General features: G+C 44.1%; 1 protein-coding gene across 5 annotated transcripts in view; it reads right to left on the bottom strand.

The window, feature by feature from the left end:
• Positions 1–18,470, bottom strand: part of MYO18A (myosin XVIIIA) — a 377,134-nt gene that overhangs the window by 128,099 nt on the left and 230,565 nt on the right. For all 5 annotated transcript variants that reach the window (XM_078780216.1, XM_078780215.1, XM_078780213.1 and 2 more), the window contains one exon: positions 8,214–8,330. In XM_078780216.1, coding sequence (XP_078636342.1) covers positions 8,214–8,330 — 117 coding nt within the window. The remainder of the gene's footprint in view (positions 1–8,213; positions 8,331–18,470) is intronic.

The raw sequence follows: 18,470 nt of genomic DNA on the forward strand, positions 1-18,470 counted from the left end.
CTCTCCCATTTGTGATTCTCAACGTTCTTGAAATTCCCCTCTTCAGCAATCTATTCCAATTCCTCACCTTTTCCCTCTCCAAACTCTCCTTCCCCACACCTTTTTAAACCCCCCTCTTTTAATCAATCCCTCCCATCATTAATCCATTTTTAATCCTTTTTCCCATACCTCTAAAACCTCTCCTCCCCTGCACCTTTGCATAGCGCAAACAATGCACACAACACAACATGCCTTAAAGTACACACATTACGTTACAAAACACCATCAATCAAAGCCATTTTATAAAAAAAAAACAACTACAACAAAGGAAGGCTATACCAACTACAGCAAAGGAATGCAATGCTAGACTGCAGTGAAGGAGGTACGGGCAAAGTGTGGGCCAATGAGGAAGCAGCACGCGGGGTTCAAAGAGTGCTGCCGTGACCCTTGCTCACGGAAGCCATGCCTCGCCTAGGGCCAATAAAAGACAGAGCACTCTAGAGATCACAGCTGACTTGCGCCCAGGGAACAGAAGAGAGATCAGAATTGCCTTCTTGCCTGGTTGATCTAAGGAACGGGGTGGGATGCGTTGCGCTGGAGCGGGGCCCCAAGAGCGAACAGCGGCACGAGTTCCGAGGAATGCAGCGGCCTACAAACTGACTTACACGATCTTTACCCTGCGCTCGCGAAGCGAAAAGCAGGGTCAGGCATTCAGTTGCGTACGTGTGGCGTATGGGTCTGTATTTTTAAAACTTATTTTCTCGGCAACCGTTGGTCTGATTGACACAAAAGTCTTACCAAAGGAGTGCCTCCGATTGAAGATTTTTTTTCCCTAATTATGAGATCATAGGTCACGTGGTACGGACGCCATCTTGGAAAAACATTACACCTTTATATCTCCGAAACTACTTAATGGAAAAAATGGAAGCATGGCTCATTGTCAAGTACTCCCCATAGGGAATAGGATAGGCTAATAATGATGTAATTGGTGCCTTTGTTATGACGTCATAATTTGACAAGTATAACGCTTCATCCGATCAGTATGAAAGTTTTTTTTTTTCTCTGCAACTGTTGGTCTGATGGACAGGAAATTTTCACCACAAGAGCTCCTCCTCGTATAGAATATTTTAATGATAATTATGATGTCATAGGTCACGTCGTACAGGTGCCATCTTGAAAAAACCGAAAAGTGTTGCACCTCTTTATCTTTGAAACCTGGCTCATTGTAAAGAACTCCGCATGGGGAATAAGTGTTGTTAACAATGACGTCATCGGTGCCTTAATTATGACGTCATAATTCGACAGGGACAACGCTTAGCAAGACAATTTTGAAATTTATTGAGCGTGATCTACGCAGGTATTATATTCGAGAATATAAATTTATGATGTCATCGCTCACGTGGTCTGGCAGCCATAGTGGATCAAATAAAAATTTTAAACCTTCAAAAACAGAAGAGTTAGCTCATACCAAGTTGACTGCATTGTGTACGTATTCTATGAATACCGTCTAGCTTAGTTCCTTTCTGTTTTTACATTCTAATTCATCTCCTTGAGAAGCACAAAAGAGCTCTGAAAGAGCAGAAAAGAGCTGCAGCTGCAGAATAGTCATTCAGCTATAAATGATTATCCTCTTGACCCGTATTGGTGAGGGACTGACACGCATATCACACCTTTCCTCTAGCGCTTACGCTTCCCACGCCACTCTACTCCAGACACACTAAACACACACCAACCACATTCTTCACTTTCTTCCTCCTCCTCCCTTCCCTCCACTTTGGGACCAAAGTGCTGGCTCGCATCGGATAAACTATCGCTCCCTCTCAATTCTTTCAACTTTCCCCAGAATGATTGAGGTACGCTTGAGTTGTGTGGAGCAAAGATAAGATTGCCTGAGGGGTTATTTATGTGTTTGAGGCAGGACTGTTCTGTGTGACCCTGCATGCTTGTAAATACTTGTGCCTGTAAATACTTGTGAGCTTTCTATATACTAGGGCATGCCCGTACTATATATATATCTAAAATTATATCCACCCCCTCTATTTACATGAAATGGTTTGGTCCAAAGCGAACGGCTTGCGAGTGGTGACAATCCCCCCCCCTCTATTTATATGAAATGGTTTGGTCCAAAGCGAACGGCTTGCGAGTACGGTGTTTTTTATCGGACCCGTGGAATTATAGATAGTAGTTTTAATTAGTTTTAAAACATAGTTTAACGGCAACATAGTTTTCCAACGTGAAATAAATGAATACGCTCTCAAATGTGCCGTCCGAGGCAGAGTGTGTTCACCACGTTCGGCACACGCGATAGCTCGCTGCTCTCTGATTGGTTGAATCGTTTTTTGGACATAGCTCGGTAAGTAATTGTCCGATTAATATGAAACCTTGAAAAGGCACATCCTCGGGTCCCCAGCAATATACCTGGCAAGTTTAAAGTATATCGGACCCGTGGTTGTCGAGAAACAGCGGTCACAGACAAACATACACACATACACACATACACACATACACACAGAGATTAATGGAATTATAGATAGATGCATTTCCAAATTTCAAGATGTGCATTTGTGAGCTACCACATCCGAAAATATATGTGCATTTCCAAATACATGTGTTGTGAATATTCAAATACTAAATACATGCTTTGTTAATTGTTATATAAACTTTCCAAAGTAAACCTGCTCAGTTGGCTGTTTCCACCATTGATTTTTTTTTTTTTTTTTTTTTTGTATACATAATCGATGCTCGTGAAAGCTAACATTTATCACACAAACAAATCAAACAGACAAACAAACAAAGTATATAAAAAGGGGAGCAGTAGACAAGATGGGGAGAGAAGGGGAAGCACATAAACACAACATTTGTGAGGGACATCGGGAATGTGTGGGAGGGAGAGGGCTTGGGGGGAGGCGGCGTGGGAAGGGGGGGGGGGAGGGTGGGAGAAGTATAAACACAAGGACACCAAGGACTTCCAGGAAAGAAGTTGGTATTTCAAAAAAGAGGATTTGGGGTGAAATTAGCAGGGGTAGAAAAGATCAAGGTTTTGGATGGGGTAAGATAAGAGATGGTGGTGAACAGCTGTTTTAAAGACCTGGAGGGAGGAGTGGGATTGATGGGAGTGGGGGAGTTTGTTCCAGAGGCGGGAGAAAAGAGGAATGAAAGAGTGAAGGTGAGCAGAGAGTCTTGATTTTGGCAGTTTAACCATAAGAGGGTTGCAGGCAGATCTTGTGCGACCTTTAGGAATATTTGGGGGACAGAGCCCAGAGAGAGCTGGAGGAGCAAGGCCGGAGAGGAGTCGGTAGAAGACAGAAAGACCACCAACCTGCCTGCGGTGAGTAAGAGAAAGGCCCTCGGAGGTAGCTTCGTCACGGGAGATTCCAAGGATTCTGAACGCTTTGGTTTCAACAGCATGAAGACGAGCTAGGCGTGAGGCAGGAGCACCAGCCCAGAGGGGAGAGCAGTATTCCATTGAGCTGCGGATGAAAGCCTTGTATATGGTGAGGAGCTCAGGTGTGCCAAGGAAGGACAACGGCACGACGGAGGATGCCCAGTCGGCGACTGGCTTTGGAGGCCAGATTTGAAATGTGGTTTTCCCAGGAAAGATCATGGCAGATAGTGAGACCCAAAAGTTTGAGTGACAGAACTTCTTGGAGAGGATTATTCAGAAAGTAGATGGGAGGGTTGTCCAGTCGGTCTCTTCGGAGAGACATCGTAAGAGTGTGAGATTTGTCAGGATTGAAAGACATGTTCCACTTGTTTGCCCAGTCTGTTATTTTGTCCAGGTCTGCAGAGAGTGAGGAGGCTGCAGACTGCCGATCTGAACGATGAGGAATGGAGCGGCAGAGAGTGGAGTCATCAGCAAAGAGATAGAGAGGATTTTCAAGAGAGTCGGGGAGATCATTGATGAAGACCAGAAAAAGCACAGGGCCCAGAACACTGCCTTGGAGAACTCCAGACTGAACAGGAAGAGGAGATGAGAGAAACACATTCAGGGCCACACGTTGACTACGACGAGAGAGGAAGTCCGCCAGCCATGCGTGGAGATTTCCATGGATACCAAAGGAGGAGAGTTTGGTGAGCAGAGCGGGGTGCCAGACCGTATCGAAGGCACGTGATATGTCGAGGGAGACAGCTCTAATTTCCTGTTTGGCATTGAGGACCTCCATCCATTGTTGAGACAGCAGAAGCAGCATGTCCAGAGTAGAGTGACCTGGTCTGAAACCAAATTGATGATCAGAGATCAAGCCATTGGAGAAGAGGAAAGATTTCATATCCGAAGCAATGATGGATTCCATGACTTTGCTGATAATTGGGAGAAGGCTGATTGGTCTGTAGTTGCTAGGATCTGTTTTTGCACATTTTTTCTGTAAAGCGGTGATGTTGGCTGATTTCCAAGCAGATGGCAGTTGACCTTGAGCAAAAGAGAGGGTGAAGAGAACAGAGAGAGGGAGTGAAAGAGCGGAGGAACAGGATTTTAGGACCCGTGGGCTGATGCCGTCAGGTCCAGTTGCAGAATCAGAGTCGAGGGTTGACAGAAACTTTTCCACCTTGTCAGGAGGAAAGGACACAGAGTCCAGGAGCAGCTGGGTACGACTGGGTACGGTGGGTACAGAGAGGGATGGGTTTGGGACACAAGATTTAGAGGCAAACACAGAGTTGAGGCATTCAGCTTTTTCACGTGTGGAGTCAGCTGTGTAGCCGTTTGAGGTAAGGGAGGGGATGGAGAGGGAACAAACACCAGAAACATATTTGACCAGACGCCACCAGGATTTGGAAGAGGGAGACAGATAAGAGAGTTCGGTCTTGAGACGGAGAGATATTGTTTCCTGGCTCTCCTGAGGGTGGACACACACTTGTTTCGGACTTTGTGAAAGGAAATGAGATTTCCTTCCATTGGATTTGCGTTCCAGGAGACGAAGGCAAGTTGTTTCTGGGCAACAGCCTCACCACAAGATTTCGTGTACCATGGACGGGAGGAAGGGTATGACAACTGAAGACGAGATGGGATAAATCTGTGCATGAGAGAGAGCAATTTACTTTGGAAGAATTCCCAGGATGAGTTGATGTCAGAGGTGGTAGAGATGGGAGACCAGTCCAGATGATTGATGGCTGCTTGAAGACCGAGCCAGTTGGCCTGAGTGAAATGCCAGACTCGTCGACGCTGAGGAGGCTCCCCGAGAATGGTCAGAGAAATGTCCACTTTAACAAGCACATGATCAGATGAGCCGATTGGAGCAGAAGAAGAGCAGCAGACATTTTCAGGGAAGATAGTCATAACCAAGTCCAGAAGAGAAGATGCTCCGTTGACTGAGATCCGGGTCAGGAAATTGGCAGATTGTGTCAGTCCCAGTGAGTCGCAGAAGTCCTTTGCTGAGGAGCCATGGCTGGTGAGAGGGGTACCCACACCCAGTCAACTGGTATGGTGACAATTGAAATCACCACATATGAGGAAGAGAGAGTTGGGATGAGTAGATAGAAGTTGGTCCATATTATCAGACAGCGAGATGTAGATGGAGTCATCACTGTTTGGTGGACGGTACAACACACATATGAACAAGAGGTGGGAGCGAAGGGGAAGCCGTAGCCAGAGGTATTCCTGGGGGTGAGGTGGAGAGAGGGCAGTGCAGAGCAAGTGAGAAAGAGAGTTTTTGATAAAGATAGCAACCCCACCTCCAGGACGAGGCTCAGGTCTATCATACCGGAGGAGGGAGTAACTCGGGAGAGATACTAAGGAATCAGAGACATCATGAAGGAGGAAAGTTTCTGTTAAGCAGATCACGTCTGGTTTGTCAGAAGCAACCTGTATGGAGAGATCAGTTAAGTTTGAACAAAGGCCCCGGATGTTTGAGGTCCATACCGTTAATGAAGAGGAAGGGGGAGCATCGGATACAGAACAGGGGGGAGGAGGGGTAGGGTAAGATGTGGAAGAGGAGGAAGAGGTAGGGAGAGCTGTTAGGTGTGTCGGAGATTTCAGAATTGCTCAGAGAAAGGGAAGGATGGGGCGGACAAAAGGTTTGATGGTGATTGGGTGAGGCACAATGAGGTGTTATTTGAGGAGGGGGAAGAGCGAAGTTGGAGGTTTGGGGAGATGGAGGTGAGAGTTGAAAGGGGGAAGAAGCGGGGAGGATGCTTTGAGGAGGAGGGGTGAGAGGGGGGAAATGGAGAAGAAATGAGGGTGGAGAGATTTGAAGGGGAGGGCGAGGGGGGAGTTTATGAGGGGAGGGGTTAGGGGGGAGTTTAGGAGGGAAGGGACAAGGGGAGGGATTTGAAAGGGATGGGAGATGGGGGAGATTTGGAGGGGAGGGTGAGGGGGGAGTCTAGGAGGGGAGGGGCGAGGGGGAGTCTTGGAGTGGCGGGGTGTGGGGGGAGTTTAGGAGGGAAGGGGCAAGGGGAGAGATTTGAAAGGAATGGGTGATGGGGAGGATTTGGAGGGGAGGGGCAAGGGGGAAGATTTGAAAGGGATGGGTGATGGGGAAGATTTGGAGGGGAGGGGTGATGGGGAAGTTTTGGAGGGGAGGGGTGATGTGGAAGATTTGGAGGGGAGGGGTGAGATTGGATTTTGGAAAGTGCACAATTAATGGGAAACGAACAATTATTGCAAAATGAGTTTCTTGTGACCTTCGAGTCAAAAATACGTTTAAGGACGCTGGATGGGGGGTGGAGTGCAGGTGAGTTTAGGGAATGTAGAATAGAGGCACTGTAAGAGATGGAATTTTTTTTGGGGATGAATAGATTTGGTGAGCAAGTCGAAAGCAACCTTTTAAAGAAGAAGAAGAAAAAGGTGTTATAATATATGACAGAACACAGTACTTCAGGGGAAAGTTTAAACATTTTAAAGTTTCACAGTGAAAACTATCTGGGGAAATTGGGGAGAAACACGTGGTCGAAGAACGAATGAACGAATAAGAACAACGAATAAACGAATAAGAACAACAATTAAACGAATAAGAACAACGAATAAACGAATAAGAACAACGAATAAGAACAGAGAAGGAAATGTTTTTTTGGGGTTTTTTTAGTTGAGATTTTAAACAAGGAAGTAGGCTATGGGGTGAAAAGACTGGGAAAAACAGAGAACGAAAGTTATTGGAGCACAAACGACGGACCGCTGAGAGAAAAACAAAGCCTCAAGGTCGGACATGGTAGCCTACAAGGCCTCAAAAGACACGACATGAATTAACACGATTTTCTATACAGGTATGAAAGATTTACACCGAGAATCTTCCTAGGGACACACTATGGGTACACACACCATAAAATAAATACAGTTTTAACGAAAATACAAATGGGAACAATTACTTAACTTCGATTTCGATGGAGAGCGTGGACAGCTGCGAATAAACGAAACCTCGCCGGCAAGACCCATTAAACGTGTGGAGGGGGAGGAGGGGTCAACCATTCAGCAATGCGACCATCAAACGTGAAGACATAGCATGTAATAAATACCCCATTAATTTGCTGTGCAAGATATCCAATGTCCCACCTATCTATGATTTCAATCAGCCATACTTAATAAGTAGATAGAGTGGGAAGTCGAGAGCATGGTAGCCCATCTAGGGAGGAGCTAAATCACCGCGAAGGTAACGCGAGCTTTGGCGCGGGGACCCTGTTAGAGTCAGCCCCCTCAGACCATCTCCTTGGTTGCTTAGCAACCCATCAGGTCATGGAGTTATCCGTGGCTTGTCAGATTCAGTGTCGGAAGTTGAGCAGCGGGTATGAGCCACCCACTGAGCCGCACGCTCCCCCAAACTTGTAACAATATTATCAAGAAGTAATGGCAACTTTTTTGATTTCAAATATAATTAATCAATTATAAATTAAAGATTTCATCAATGTTTACAGTTTATAATGTATTAAAAAATTTGGCAGTTTGGATTATTGTCTTTCGAGTAGTTAATAAAATGGCATCAGTGGACGAGAAATGTAAGCCTCAAATTAGGTTTTGCAGTTGACGTCATGACTTTCTCCTGTTTTTGTGAGAAAGCTTAAGCTACTCTGACTGGTTTAGTTCATTTCATCTTACTGCCATTTGGAACTCGGAGTAATCATTAGGAAAAAAACGCAAGCAAAAAAACAAGTTGTGCTGTACAATCTCATCTTCAGCAAAGCAAGACATCTACTTTTACTTTTTCCAAAGCCAACAGGATTCCAATGATCAATTTGACAATCACAACAAAATCTTTAGAGTTTATAAAATAAATTGCAGAGCCAGAAGCAAAGAAACGTTTTTTTGTTACCTGGGTTACAAGGGCCTTGTGCTTCCGAAGTAGCTCATTGTTGTCCTCCTGATCTTCCTCCATTCGGCCTTGAAGTTCATTCAGCTCTCTCTGTAACCGTGAAACCTGCTCTTCGGCCTGCGTGGATGGAGTAGGAGGAGGAAGCATGGGAAAACAGCAAGGTGAATAAAAGAAGTGTTTTCAAGGAAACCTGTGCCTCATTTCCAAAAGCATTGATTTTATATGTAGATAAATGCTTCCATAACTTTCAATTTACCTTAGACAGGTCACAAATGCATTGCACAGTGCTGTCAATGTAACCATCAATCAAGGCAGAAATTTTGGCCAATGTCACGTTAAATTCAGTTACCAAAGAAAAAAAAACAAACAAAAAAAACAGCCATTACTGAGACCGTCTTTTGTAACACAACCTTTAGTTGGTTGTGCTCTTGCATTTTCCACTGCTCGTCCTATCCTATGCGGCGGAATTTTTCTACATACAAAAATACAACAAATTGGCAATGTAGACGTCAGAAACGCAGCAGAAATGGATGATGGTCAACACATTGTGCACACCACCCTCTCCAGGTTATAAAACACTGGATAGGACTTCTGATAAATACGTGTTGATTGCTTGCAACCAAATGTAAAACCTAGTGAGTCACAAGCCATCCCAAAGAGACAACAATGAACTGTGCAAAGTGCTACCTACCGAGTCGCTCCTGTTGTGTGATCATTGCTTGATTATATATATATATATATACATATATATATACTATTATATATACATATATATATACATATATATATATACATATATATATATACATATATATATACACATATATATACTAATACATATATATATAATATATATATATAATATATAATATATATATATTATATATATATATATATATATATATATATATATATATATATATATAGTAGTGAGAATCAATGGAAAACCTCCAGATTAACACGTTGACAGCCGACTATGCATATACTCCGTAGTGCTGGGTGTACCAGATTCTGTACGAGGAGTATTCTCATATAAAAGATTATACTACTGTATTGCAAACAGAATATGTTGGCGTGCCAGATAATACAACAAACAATCTTCTGGCAGTCGGTGACGATAAATCTACCTCGTAATCATTATCAAATTTGTGTTGTAACATTACAGTATATGTGATGCAGTGTTGAAAATAAGTAAAGTATGAATATAACTCACTAAAGTATGACTCTCTGCTCACCTTCACTCTTTCATTCCTCTTTTATCCCGCCTATGGAACAAACTCCCTCACTCTCTTCAATCCCACTCCTCCCTCCAGGTCTTTAAAATAGCTGTTCACCACCATCTCTTATCTTCCCCCATCCAAAACCTTGATCTTTTCTACCCCTGTTAATTCACCCCAGATCCACTTTTCTGAAATACCGACTTCTTTCCTGGAAGTCCTAGCTGTGTCCATGTGGTTTTTACCTCTCCCACCCCCCACACCCGTTCCCACGCCTCCTCCCCCCCAAGCCCTCTCCCTCCCACAGATCTCCCGATGTCCCTGCTCTCAAATGTTGTACTTGTGTGCTTCCCCCTCTCCCCATCTAGTCTCCCGCTCCCTTTATTATGTCTTATGTGTCGGTTTTTTTTTTTTGTCATTAATGTTAGCTCTTACACGAGCCTCGATCTTGTATACAAAAAAAAATAAAAAATAAAAATAAAAGAGCACAAAGCTCACATCTGCTCAACTAAGACGAAAGAAGAGATGGTTACACACCCAAAAATAAATAATTATAACTGAAATACGTTTATTCCACATGATCCAGGCCATTTCATTTGATCAGCCAGCCTGAATAAAAAATCAATTCATAATCATTAACAATTTCAAATTATCAACTTTCTTTTTCAATGTTGCATGATCACACAAGTTCTCATTTTTTTTTTTCTATTTTGAGCTGAAAAAAATCAGTCATCTGAGGGCATTTCTGCAGTCCTGTCATCAGAGTCCATGTCAGGATCATTACTGTTGTCATTATCAGTCTCCATGACAAGTTTTGGCCAGTTCATCTGCATTCATACGTGTAATTTTGAAGGCTAATGACAAGTAGCAAAAAAGAAAAAAAACAAACATGGTACTCAGTACACGATCTACCAATAGCAATGACTAACACTAACCTCGATTCAGTGCTAAAAAATAGTCTCGCGAGATAACGCGTACCTGGCATACGGAATTGAGAATATTGTTCTTCTGCCAGCTACGAGTTTTCTTACAACGTGGGGATTCCCCAGCAATGGATAAGAAATCAACTTAGATTTGCTCATAGAAGGGTAAAATTTGAAAAGAAAGTATATGCACGTGCATACTTGGCTTGGTAAATAGGAGTCGTGAATACCATACGAGTCAGCAGTCAACGTGTTAAGAGTAGATCCAGGTAATATTTTGTTATTAATAAAAGCAAAATATTTCCTTGATCTACTCACCTAATCTTTTTCTTCTTCAATGTTTGAAAAAATTCTCCACAATTGCTCACGCCACACAAACAAGCTGACGTTAAAAAAATTAAAAAGAACAGACCAATATGAATTCAGAACCACCAAAATTGCTGTATGTTACACTTCATAATTTTATGGCAATATATCATTTGTCCTGGTAAAATTTATGATCATTTAGAGAATATTTTGGTAAAGCACTGCACAATAAAGCATTAAAAGATTGAACGGTGCAATCCAGAGATTGAGAACTCGGTTAAAACATCATGAAAGGGGAAATATTGAGCATTGCCATTACCACAATATTGAATATAATATGAACAATCAAGATAATCTTCTTCTCCTCCTCTTCTCTATATAATGGGTGACATCCAATGGTACCAAGCTTCTGTCATTCCTTGACACTCCTCCACTTTTTTTTTTTTTTTTTTTTTTTTTGGATACTGAATCGAGGCTCGTGAAAGAGCTAACATTTATTTCACAAACAAATCAACCAGACAATCAAAACACACAAAAAGAGGGAGCGGAAGACAAGATGGGGAGAGAAGGGGAAGCACACAAACCACAACATTTGAGAGCAGGGAGAAGTGTGGGAGGGAGAGGGCTTGGGGGCAGGAGGCGTGGGAAGGGGGTGGGGGGGGGGGGGGGGGAGAGGTATAAAACACAAGGGGACCGAAATTAGCGGGGGTAGAAAAGATCAAGGTTTTGGATGGGGGAGGATAAGAGATGGTGGTGAACAGCTGTTTTAAAGACCTGGAGGGTGGAGTGGGATTGAAGAGAGTGAGGGAGTTTGTTCCAGAGGCGGGAGAAAAGAGGAATGAAGGAGTGAAGGTGAGCAGAAAGTCTTGATTTTGGCAGTTTAACCATAAGAGGGTTGCAGGCAGATCTTGTGCGACCTGTAGGAATATTTGGGGGACAGAGCCCAGAGAGAGCTGGGGGGGCAAGGCCAGAGAGGAGTCGGTAGAAGACGGAAAGACCACCAACCTGCCTGCGGTGAGTGAGTGAAAGGCCCTTGGAGTTAGCTTCATCGTGGGAGATTCCAATGATTCTGAATGCTTTGGTTTCAACAGCGTGAAGACGAGCTAGGTGTGAGGCAGGAGCACCAGACCAAGGGGAGAGCAGTATTCCATAGAGCTGCGGATGAAAGCCTTGTATGTGGTGAGGAGCTCAGGTGTGCCAAGGAAGGACTTCGCACGACGGAGGATGCCCAGTCGGCGACTGGCTTTGGAGGCCAGATTTGAAATGTGGTTTTCCCAGGAAAGATCATGGCAAATAGTGAGACCCAAAAGCTTGAGTGACAGAACTTCTTGGAGAGGATTATTCAGAAAGTGGATGGGAGGGTTTTCCAGTCGGTCTTTTCGGAGAGACATCGTAAGAGTGTGAGATTTATCAGGATTGAAAGACATGTTCCATTTGTTTGCCCAGTCTGTGATTTTGTCCAGGTCTGCAGAGAGTGAGGAGGCTGCAGACTGCCGATCTGAGGGATGAGGAATGGAGCGACAGAGAGTAGAGTCGTCAGCAAAGAGATAGAGAGGATTTTCAAGATAGTCAGAGAGATCATTGATGAAGACCAGAAAAAGCACAGGGCCCAGAACACTACCTTGGGGAACTCCAGCCTGAACAGGAAGAGGAGATGAGAGAAACCCATTCAGGGCCACACGTTGACTACGACCAGAGAGGAAGTCCGCCAGCCATGCGTGGAGATTTCCATGGATACCAAAGGAGGAGAGTTTGGTGAGCAGAGCGGGGTGCCAGACCGTATCAAAGGCACGTGAAATGTCAAGGGAGACAGCTCTAATTTCCTGTTTGGCGTTGAGGACCTCCATCCATTGTTGAGAAAGCAGAAGCAGCATGTCCAGAGTAGAGTGACCAGGTCTGAAACCAAATTGATGATCAGAGATCAAGCCATTGGAGAAGAGGAAAGATTTCATATCTGAAGCAATGATGGATTCCATGACTTTGCTGATAATTGGGAGAAGGCTGATTGGTCTGTAGTTGCTAGGATCTGTTTTTGCACCTTTTTTGTGCAAAGCGGTGATGTTGGCTGATTTCCAAGCAGATGGCAGATGACCTTGAGCAAAAGAGAGGGTGAAGAGAACAGAAAGAGGGAGTGAAAGAGCGGAAGAACATGATTTTAGGACCCGTGGGCTGATGCCCTCAGGACCAGTTGCAGAATCAGAGTCGAGAGTTGACAGAAACTTTTCCACCTTGTCAGGAGGAAAGGACACAGAGTCCAGGAGCAGCTGGGTACGACTGGGTACGGTGGGTACAGAGAGGGATGGGTTTGGGACACAAGATTTAGAGGCAAACACAGAGTTGAGGCATTCAGCTTTTTCACGTGCGGAGTCAGCTGTTAAGCCGTTTGAGGTGAGGGAGGGGATGGAGGGGGAACAAACACCAGAAACAGATTTGACCAGACGCCACCAGGATTTGGAAGAGGGAGACAGATAAGAGAGTTCGGTCTTGAGAACGGTGAGATATTGTTTCCTGGCTCTCCTGAGGGTGGACCCACACTAGTTTCGGGCTTTGTGAAAGGAAATTAGATTTTCCTCCGTTGGATTTGCTTTCCAGGAGACGAAAGCAAGTTGTTTCAGGGCAACAGCCTCACCACAAGATTCCGTGTACCATGGACGGGAGGAAGGGTATGACAACTGAAGACGAGATGGGATAAATCTGTGCATGAGAGAGAGCAATTTACTTTGAAAGAATTCCCAGGATGAGTTGATGTATTGTTGATTGTTGTTGATGAGTTGATGATTCCCAGGATGAGACTTCCCTCTTTCCTCAGCAGAATCTCCACTCTCCAACCACCCCCATCTTAGGGATAATCCTCTTCACACAATCCTCCCATTTCATCCGTGGTCTACTACCTTTTTATGCCTCCACCCCCGAAGGTGGCCGGAGGCATTATGTTTTCGAGTTGTCAGTCCGTCCGTCTGTCCGTCCGTACGGGCTAAACCTCGTTTTTCTCAGCAACCACATGTCCAATTGAGACGAAACTTTCAGGGTAGGAGTGACACCCATGCAGAATGTTTTTATGATAATTGTGACGTCATGGGTCACATGGCATGGCAGCCATCTTGGATTAAACACAAATAATTTAAAAATCATTTCTCGGAAACCGCTGAATGGAAAAATTTGAAACTTGGCACATTGTCAAGTACTCCCAATGGGGAACAAAAGCATGATAATGATGACATAGCTGAAGTGGTATACCACCCGAAAATGTTTTAATCGAATTCCTTATCCTGAAAATCAGGAAATTGCATGCACATGATCTATAACCCATTTGTATTGGAATATAAAATTTATGGCATCATAGGTCACGTGGTTTGGCAGCCATCTTGGATAGAAAAACGAACCTTATCCAATCAACACGAAACTTCACAAACATGATCCCCGACCAATACATGTGCAGGGTGTCCATTTTTTATTGTCAAATATCACGTGATATGGCAGGCATATTAGCTTGAAAACTGATATTTAAAAAAATCCCTTCTCTGAAACCGAAAAACTGATCGATGTGAAACCTGTCATGGCTGGTAAAAAAATGTGATACCTGAAAACAGCTGAAGGGATTTAAATCAAACTTGCTTATTTTTAGGACAGTGAACGAGGGCATCTACCCATTGTGGGACCATACAGAGGCATATTGGCGAGTCACATTGCTCTAGTTTCCTCCGACCTCGATCCTTCAACCTATCCACTCTCTTTGCTATTCTCTCTTCCCCCATCCGCACCAAACACCCAGGCCATCTCAGCTGGCATTTCACTTTCTCCCTGTCAAGCTCATCTGCACATCAATCTCCTCCCTCAGTTCATCCATCAACCCTCTTCACTCCCATAATAATCCTCACCCAGTTCTCACAAACCAACAGCCTCTGTTGTTGTCTCTCTGTCAGTGCCACCATTTCCAGAACATAAATATACGCCGGCATTACACACGACATCAGAACCTTCCCCTTCAAGCTCCCTCATGTCTTCCTGTCTTCCTGTCTGCCACTACACTCTCGACCTTCCTCCACACATTCGCACCTACCTAAATCCTCCTCCGCACCTCTGCCTCAGACTTACCATCCCCGGTCACTGTCCCCCCCAGATATTCAAACCTATTTCTTTGTCTGATCTCGTTCCCCTCTAAACTGATATTAATTTCTTTCCTCTGCTGCCCAACTCACATCACCTCAGTCTTCTGCATACTCATCTACAGCTCATGTTTCTCAAATGCCTTCTTACATTCCCCCAATACTTCCTGCATATCTACCCAATCTCCACCACAACAACCAGGTCATCCACAAACAATATCCTCTCCAGAATACCCACATATTTACCCTACCAGCTCTATCTATCATCATGATAAACAAGAGTGGGCTGAGAGCGCTTCCCTGCCTCAAACTGATGTTCACGCTGAACTCCTCAGACATCCCAGGACCAGCCAAAACTCTTCCCTTCAACCCTTGTCCTTCTCTTCCACAAACCTAACTTCTGCTTCGGGCACTCCCATCGATCTCAGTCTCGCCATCACCATCTCTGGTGGGACAGTGTCATAAGCCTTCTCCAGGTCCACAAATTTCAATGCATTTCACGTTGCACCTCCAACCTTTTATCCACCAGCTGTCTCAGCGTGAATGTCTCATCCGTCGTTCCACTACCGTTTCCAAACGCCTGCTGTTTTTCTCGAATCTCCATCTCCACACTCTTCCTCATACTCCCATCCAGAATGCTCCCCACCACCTTCATGACATGACTAAGGAACATAATGCCCCTGTACTTCCCTGGATCTTGAACATAACTCTTCCCCTTCCATATTGGCACAATTAACCCTGTCCTCCAATCCTCCAAAATTGAACCCTCTCTCAAACATACATTCTCAAACTAATGAGACTGCTTTAAAAATCCCTCAGATGACTCACTAACAACATGCTTGCTCACCTGGTTGGGCCTACAACTTATACCAGTCCACTTCATAGACAACTCTCACATTCCTTCAAAGTAAGTTCAGATGCCCACCAATATGCTGTCTATAAAGTAGTGCAAACCATCAAATTAAAATAAATAGCAATCATACTTTGAAGTGAGGGCAGTATAAACTACAGAGCAGAGAAAACAACTTTGTATTAATGCATGAAAATACACATGAACAAAGCAAACATCCATTTGATTATCGACATGAAGGGAAATTTACATGCTTGCCTTGGCACTGTTGGCTCGTTTATTCTCGAGATAAAAAGCATCGATTCATCAGAGACAGGCATAAAAAGACGCATTTGATTTCAGCTCGTAATTAATCATTATAGTAACAATGGCACAAGCTAGTAAACAATCAGATTTCAACAAGACATGACCTGGCATGGCACAATTGGTTTTTCACTACAAATCTATTGTTTGACTGCGATTGCATGCTGTTAATAGAAATGCCTAAACGTCGATCGAGCGTATGATGCCAGTATAGGTGGCCAAAATGGGCAGTTGGTGATTTTGGAAGAAATCCTCCACGAAGGAGCAGACGCGCAGGGTCTGTTGTTCTCTCTAATCACAGACAGCTTTTTAAACACCTCTCTGCATGTCTTGCTCCCTCAGTCTCTCCTCATACCCTCCGGAATGCATGTACAATTCCAACACAACCCTCCTTATAATACTTCCAACATTCAGGGCTCTCTCTCTCTCTCTCTCTCTCTCTCTGATACGTCATACTCGTCACAGAGTGTTGGTGCCACCGAAGCAGCATCCTGAACAAAGATTATACTGGGCGGTTTGCTATTGCATACCCAGCAGAAGTTGGGGCAGGAATTTGGAATTTGTTTATGGCACCGACAATAACTTGCTGACTCTTCACAAAGGAGACAATGGTAAGGTCATTAACATCCACCAACTAATGTCCACACACGGGACGCCCGCTTAACGTCCATCCGAGGGAAGGCACACACATTGATGAATCATCCTGTCTGTGAAACAAGAGGATGTCAGTTTATAGCTGGGTCAGGATTCAAACCCAGGCTAGACAGCTTAGAGGCGAGTGTACATACCATGAGGCCATCTGCCAGCCCATCCAGGGCACTACTCACCTCCAACTCCTTTGCTCCTATTTTTTCCCATTTGTAGAATGTCTGTTCAATCCTATTCCTCAGTCTGTTCAATCCCACCACTCCCTCCAGGGTTTCAGGTTGACAGTGCGTCACCATCTCAGATCTTCCTCCATCTAACACATGATCATTTTTTATCCCAATTAACCAATCTCTATCGACTTCCAAGTTGCTCTTTCCTTCCCTCCTCAGTTTCCCACTCCTGTTAATTCATACCCTTGTTGCATCAAGGTGTTGTCTTACTGCCCCACTGTCAGCATGTTGCTTTCTTCCTTTTGCCCACTCACTTTTCCACAAGCCTAGACTTAATATACAATGACTTATCCCTCCCTAATTACCAAAAATATGTTTCAAATTGTAAATAAAAAGACCTGTAGATGTCATCGATGGCTGATATGTCCACAAGACACCCGTCACAATGACTCTTCCCTGATACAAATTATGCATTGACAATGAAAAGACAGCAGTAACAACCAATTTACACATATTCTTGGAATATATCACTTCCTCTTTGGCTCAACATGGCCCATTGCAACCTGGACTTGGGTCAAAAGTACCAAATTCCCGATACGTGTATCTGTACCAAATCAACAGTTAAAAGGATTTTGAGCCGATAGCTGTTATGGCCTTGGCAAGATCGATGCAGACAGCGATCTGTTAGCGTATTCACTGCCCAAATAGCTATGTGGAATTCTCTCATGTAGAGATTAAACGTTACGGCTGTTACGGCCTTGGCAAGATCGATGGAGACAGCGTTTATTATACTTTTTAATGAAGGACACAGTCTCAAGCCCCAGTCCCCATCACGGATGGGGCTCAGCGGTTTACCCGAGCCTGACGGCGAAGGGCAAGGTACACGCTAGCCCGTCCAGTGTAGCGCGCGTGCGGCCCCGGACATCGAAGGGCATTAAACGTTCATTAAACATTAAACGTTCATTAAACATTAAACATTCATTAAAGGATTACAAAACGAAAAACATTACGAAATTACATTCACACCATCACGTCAAACACTACCGTGAACACATACATCGTCACAATGAGAACATCGTCACAATGAACGTTATGCGAACGCGAATGTTATGCGGAAGTCCAAACCTGAGAATGCTGGAGACCAAAGCTGAAATTGGGAAAACTAAATAGCCTATTTTACTCCTGGAGATCCCAGGATTATCCACCCAAAATATATTTGCGATCGGTTCAGCAGTTTTACGGTACCTTCGAACAGACAGACAGACGGACATTTGGTGAATTATAGTAAGATTGTCACAATGAGAACATCGTCACAATGAACGTTATGCGAACGCGAATGTTATGCGAGAGTCCAAACCTGAGAATGCTGGAGACCAAAGCTGAAATTGGGAAAACTAAATAGCCTATTTTACTCCCGGGGGTCCCAGGATTACCCACCCAAAATATCTTTGTGATCGGTTCAGCAGTTTTTACGGTACCTTCGGACAGACGGACAGACATTTGGTGAATTATAGTAAGATTCAGAGAGATATAATAGAAGATTGAGGGAACAACGGGAAGAACTAGAACCGCAGTTGGAAGAGCTCATATCTCCATCAGGCTGAACACAAGTTTACGTTTTGTATCCTACTGATTGGCCGGATGTATATCCGGACCTAAACCAAAACCTATCAGCTTGTTCTTCTTACCTACACAACTCATCCACCAGGTTTTGTCATAAGTCATCCACAACTT

This window comes from Myxine glutinosa, chromosome 6, assembly GCF_964187855.1.
Source record: "Myxine glutinosa chromosome 6, kmMyxGlut1.1, whole genome shotgun sequence".
Taxonomy (NCBI): domain Eukaryota; kingdom Metazoa; phylum Chordata; class Myxini; order Myxiniformes; family Myxinidae; genus Myxine; species Myxine glutinosa.